Source organism: Rhea americana, unplaced genomic scaffold, assembly GCF_003343005.1.
Source record: "Rhea americana isolate MKP2758 unplaced genomic scaffold, rheAme1 scaffold_665, whole genome shotgun sequence".
Lineage (NCBI taxonomy): Eukaryota > Metazoa > Chordata > Aves > Rheiformes > Rheidae > Rhea > Rhea americana.
In genome coordinates, this window is record NW_028186829.1 from 40,131 (window position 1) to 42,993 (window position 2,863).

A 2,863-nucleotide genomic window follows, 5' to 3' on the forward strand; every position below is an offset into this window, starting at 1 on the left:
GCCGCCGCCGCCGGAGAGCTCGTGCTCCCGGATGAACCCGGCTGGCTCAGCCATTTCCTGGTGCGTTTCTCCCATCTTCCGAAAAAAAAGAAAAAAAAAGAAAAAACAAACAAAATTCTTCTTAAACCAGTTGGGGTTGCTAAGAGACAGCAACGCGCTTTATGCGGGGCCTTCCGTACAGAACAGCGCTCCTAACGAGCCTAGGAAGGGCTGGCGAAGAGCTTGGAAACCGCGCTGCGGCGGGGCAGAATACCCGCAAAATACCCTTAACTCTGCCCCCGCGGCGCCACGGCTGGGGCGCCCCTCACCTCGCCTCGGGCCTGCGGCCACCGAGGCAGCCGGGCCTTTTTTTTTTTTTTTTTTGTGCCGCGGTCACCCGTCGCCTCTTCAGCCCCGGCAGCACCGCGGCGCCCTTTCCGCCATGTGCCAGCTTTCCCGGCGCCGGCTGCGCCCGGAGCAGCTGGGGGCCGCGGCCGCGCTTCCCTTGGCCCCGTCCCCAGCTTTTCAGCTTAGCGCTCAAATCAGCTTGCGAGGTGCCGGCTGCTTAGCACCCAAATCCCCAGCCAGGGTTAAAAATAGCCCCCCCCCAGCCCACCCCGGGCTCGGCAGGTGGCAGCTGGCATCTCTCGGAGCCGCCTTGGCACCGCGGCAGCCTTGGAAATGCCACCGCCGGGAGGGGGGGGACGGCGACGGGGACGGGGTCGGGGACGGGGAGCGTCTTTTGTTGTTGTTGCTGTTGTTGTTTTGCTGGTTTTTTTCTTTTTTTTTGCTGGGAAATCCGGGAGCATCTTTCCAAGTTGCCTCCGCCTGCACCGAGTTTGTACGGCCTCAGCCCCTCGGGGAGGCCGGACCGCGGCCCCAGCAAGGAGAAGGGGCTCCTCGCTGGTCCCTCCACCACCACCAGCCCGTCGCGAGGGATCCGCTCTCCCTCCTTAAAATCCAACCTTGGGAAGCCCTAAAATCGCCCCGCGGAAGCGCCGGCTCCGCGGCGGCCCCGGGGCCCGGCGGCCTCCCGGGCGTCCCGGCCGTGCCGCCCCTGCTTCCAGCCCGCTCCACGCATCGCCCGAGCCGTCACCGGTTTAAAAATAGCGTCTCGGCAGAGTGCAACCACGTTCCCTAAAAGCCATGTGGTTTGAGTTAGCGGATTAATTGGAAAYGCTTATTTTGATTTTGCAAAGTGATTGGATTTTTCCAGGGCATTTTGAAAGGAAAAAAATCTGAATTTAATTATCGCTATTCCAAAAAAGCACCCTGGGACCGAGCGTTTCGAGACTGTCTCGTGTTCGCTTCACACCCCTCTCGAAAACGCAGGCAGGCCGCGTGCGACGGGGAGCCGGGGCCTCGCCGCAGCCGCGCTCCGGCRCCGGGCAAAGCCCCGGGCTGCGGCGGCGGAGCCGCGCTCGGGCCCGGAGCTGGCGCTTTGGAACGATTTTCTTTCGCCGAGTCGCTTTGTTTTTACCAAAATGGATCTTCAGCAGTAATTGCTTTTCTTTTTCTTTTTTTTCTTTTCAAGGGGAACATCTTTTTCAATTACATTTCTTTGGGTTTCCATTGAAAAAATGAAAAGCAAATGCTGTTGCGTGCTGGCAAAATGTGGAAAAAAAAATGTCKAGGAATATTTTTGTAAAAATGACTACAGTTTCATTTCTTTTTCAAGATCTCCTTTTCCTGAAAAGAAACCGCGGTTGTTTTCCCAGTTATTCTAGTCAGACTGGTTTAGAGACAGACTTCCCAGTTCGGCGGCCGGAGCAGCCGTCACGGCRCTACCGGGGTAAACGGCGGGCGCCTCCGCCGGCATCGCCGGCATGGCCGGCACCGGGGCGGCGCCGGCACCGGAGCGGGGCGGCAGACCGGGATGCGGCTCAAAATTAGCACCGGCAGCCCTGACCCGTGCRGTGGTTCGGTGGAGGCGGCGAGAGGCTCGCCGGCACCGCCGCTTTTCCCGGCCGGCCTCCGGCGAGCCCGGACGCTCCCGGCTTGCGGCCCGCCGGGGCGGGAAGCGTCGCCGCATCCCGGCTGCTGCCCACGGCAGGGAGCAGCCGGAGGGGACGGAGCCGAAAGCAGCCGGCGCGGGGAGGAGAGCCGGCCCCAACGATGCGGGACGTTGGCCGGCGCCGTCACGTGGCTCCCGAGCGCGGATTTACGCACCGGAGCCGAGCGGCCGCGGTGGCACCTGGGCGAACACGGCCCCGCCGGGGAGACGCGGCAGCTTCCCGGGAACAGAAACGGGGAGCGGGGCGAGGAAAAAGGGGGATGCAAAAAAAAAAAAAGAAAGGGAAAAGAAAAAAAAAAGAAAAAAGCAAGCAAACGCCTTAAAAATACATATTTTTTTTCTCGGCGGGAGATGTGCCGGAGCAGCCCTGTTTTTCTGCGCTTGCCATTAAAAAAATAAATAAATCGAGCGAGCGAGCGGCGGATACAAAGTCCGCTTGTGGCGCGGGGCCGGCGCCCTCCCCGCCGGTGGCAGCAGCTGGGCGCGCGCCGCCGCCGCCGCACAATAGCGCCCGTTGTTGCCGCCGCCGCCGCGGGCTGGCGGCTTTTCAGGCCTGGGCAGAGCCTCCGCGCCGCCGGGGACGGCAGCAGCGGCGGCGGCGGCGGCGGCTTTAACTCTCCGGGCCCCTGAGAGGAGGCTCTCGGAAACGCCGTTCCCCGATTTTTTTTTTTCCCGGCTCGCGGAGGGAATCGCCGGCCGATCCCGCGTGCTTCGGGGAAACTGAGGCACGGCCGGGCGAGGCGGTTCGGGGCAGCGGGGCCCGTTCGGACCCCCCCGTCCCGTCCCGTCCCCCCCCCCCGCTTTCCCTTGCCAAGCCTCTTCCGGCAATAATTTCGCCTTTACGATCAAAGTCTAGACCGGGAGCATTAA

At 62.0% G+C, this 2,863-nt stretch overlaps 1 protein-coding gene across 1 annotated transcript in view; it reads right to left on the reverse strand.

Moving 5' to 3' along the window:
- Window positions 1-1,807, reverse strand: part of UNC13A (unc-13 homolog A) — a gene marked incomplete at its 3' end in the record, with an annotated part of 36,760 nt that extends 34,953 nt beyond the window's left edge. The window contains exon 1 of the mRNA XM_085320896.1: window positions 1,768-1,807. Within this exon, the coding sequence (XP_085177022.1) occupies window positions 1,768-1,807 (40 nt within the window). The remainder of the gene's footprint in view (window positions 1-1,767) is intronic.
- Window positions 1,808-2,863: the final 1,056 nt, after the last annotated feature.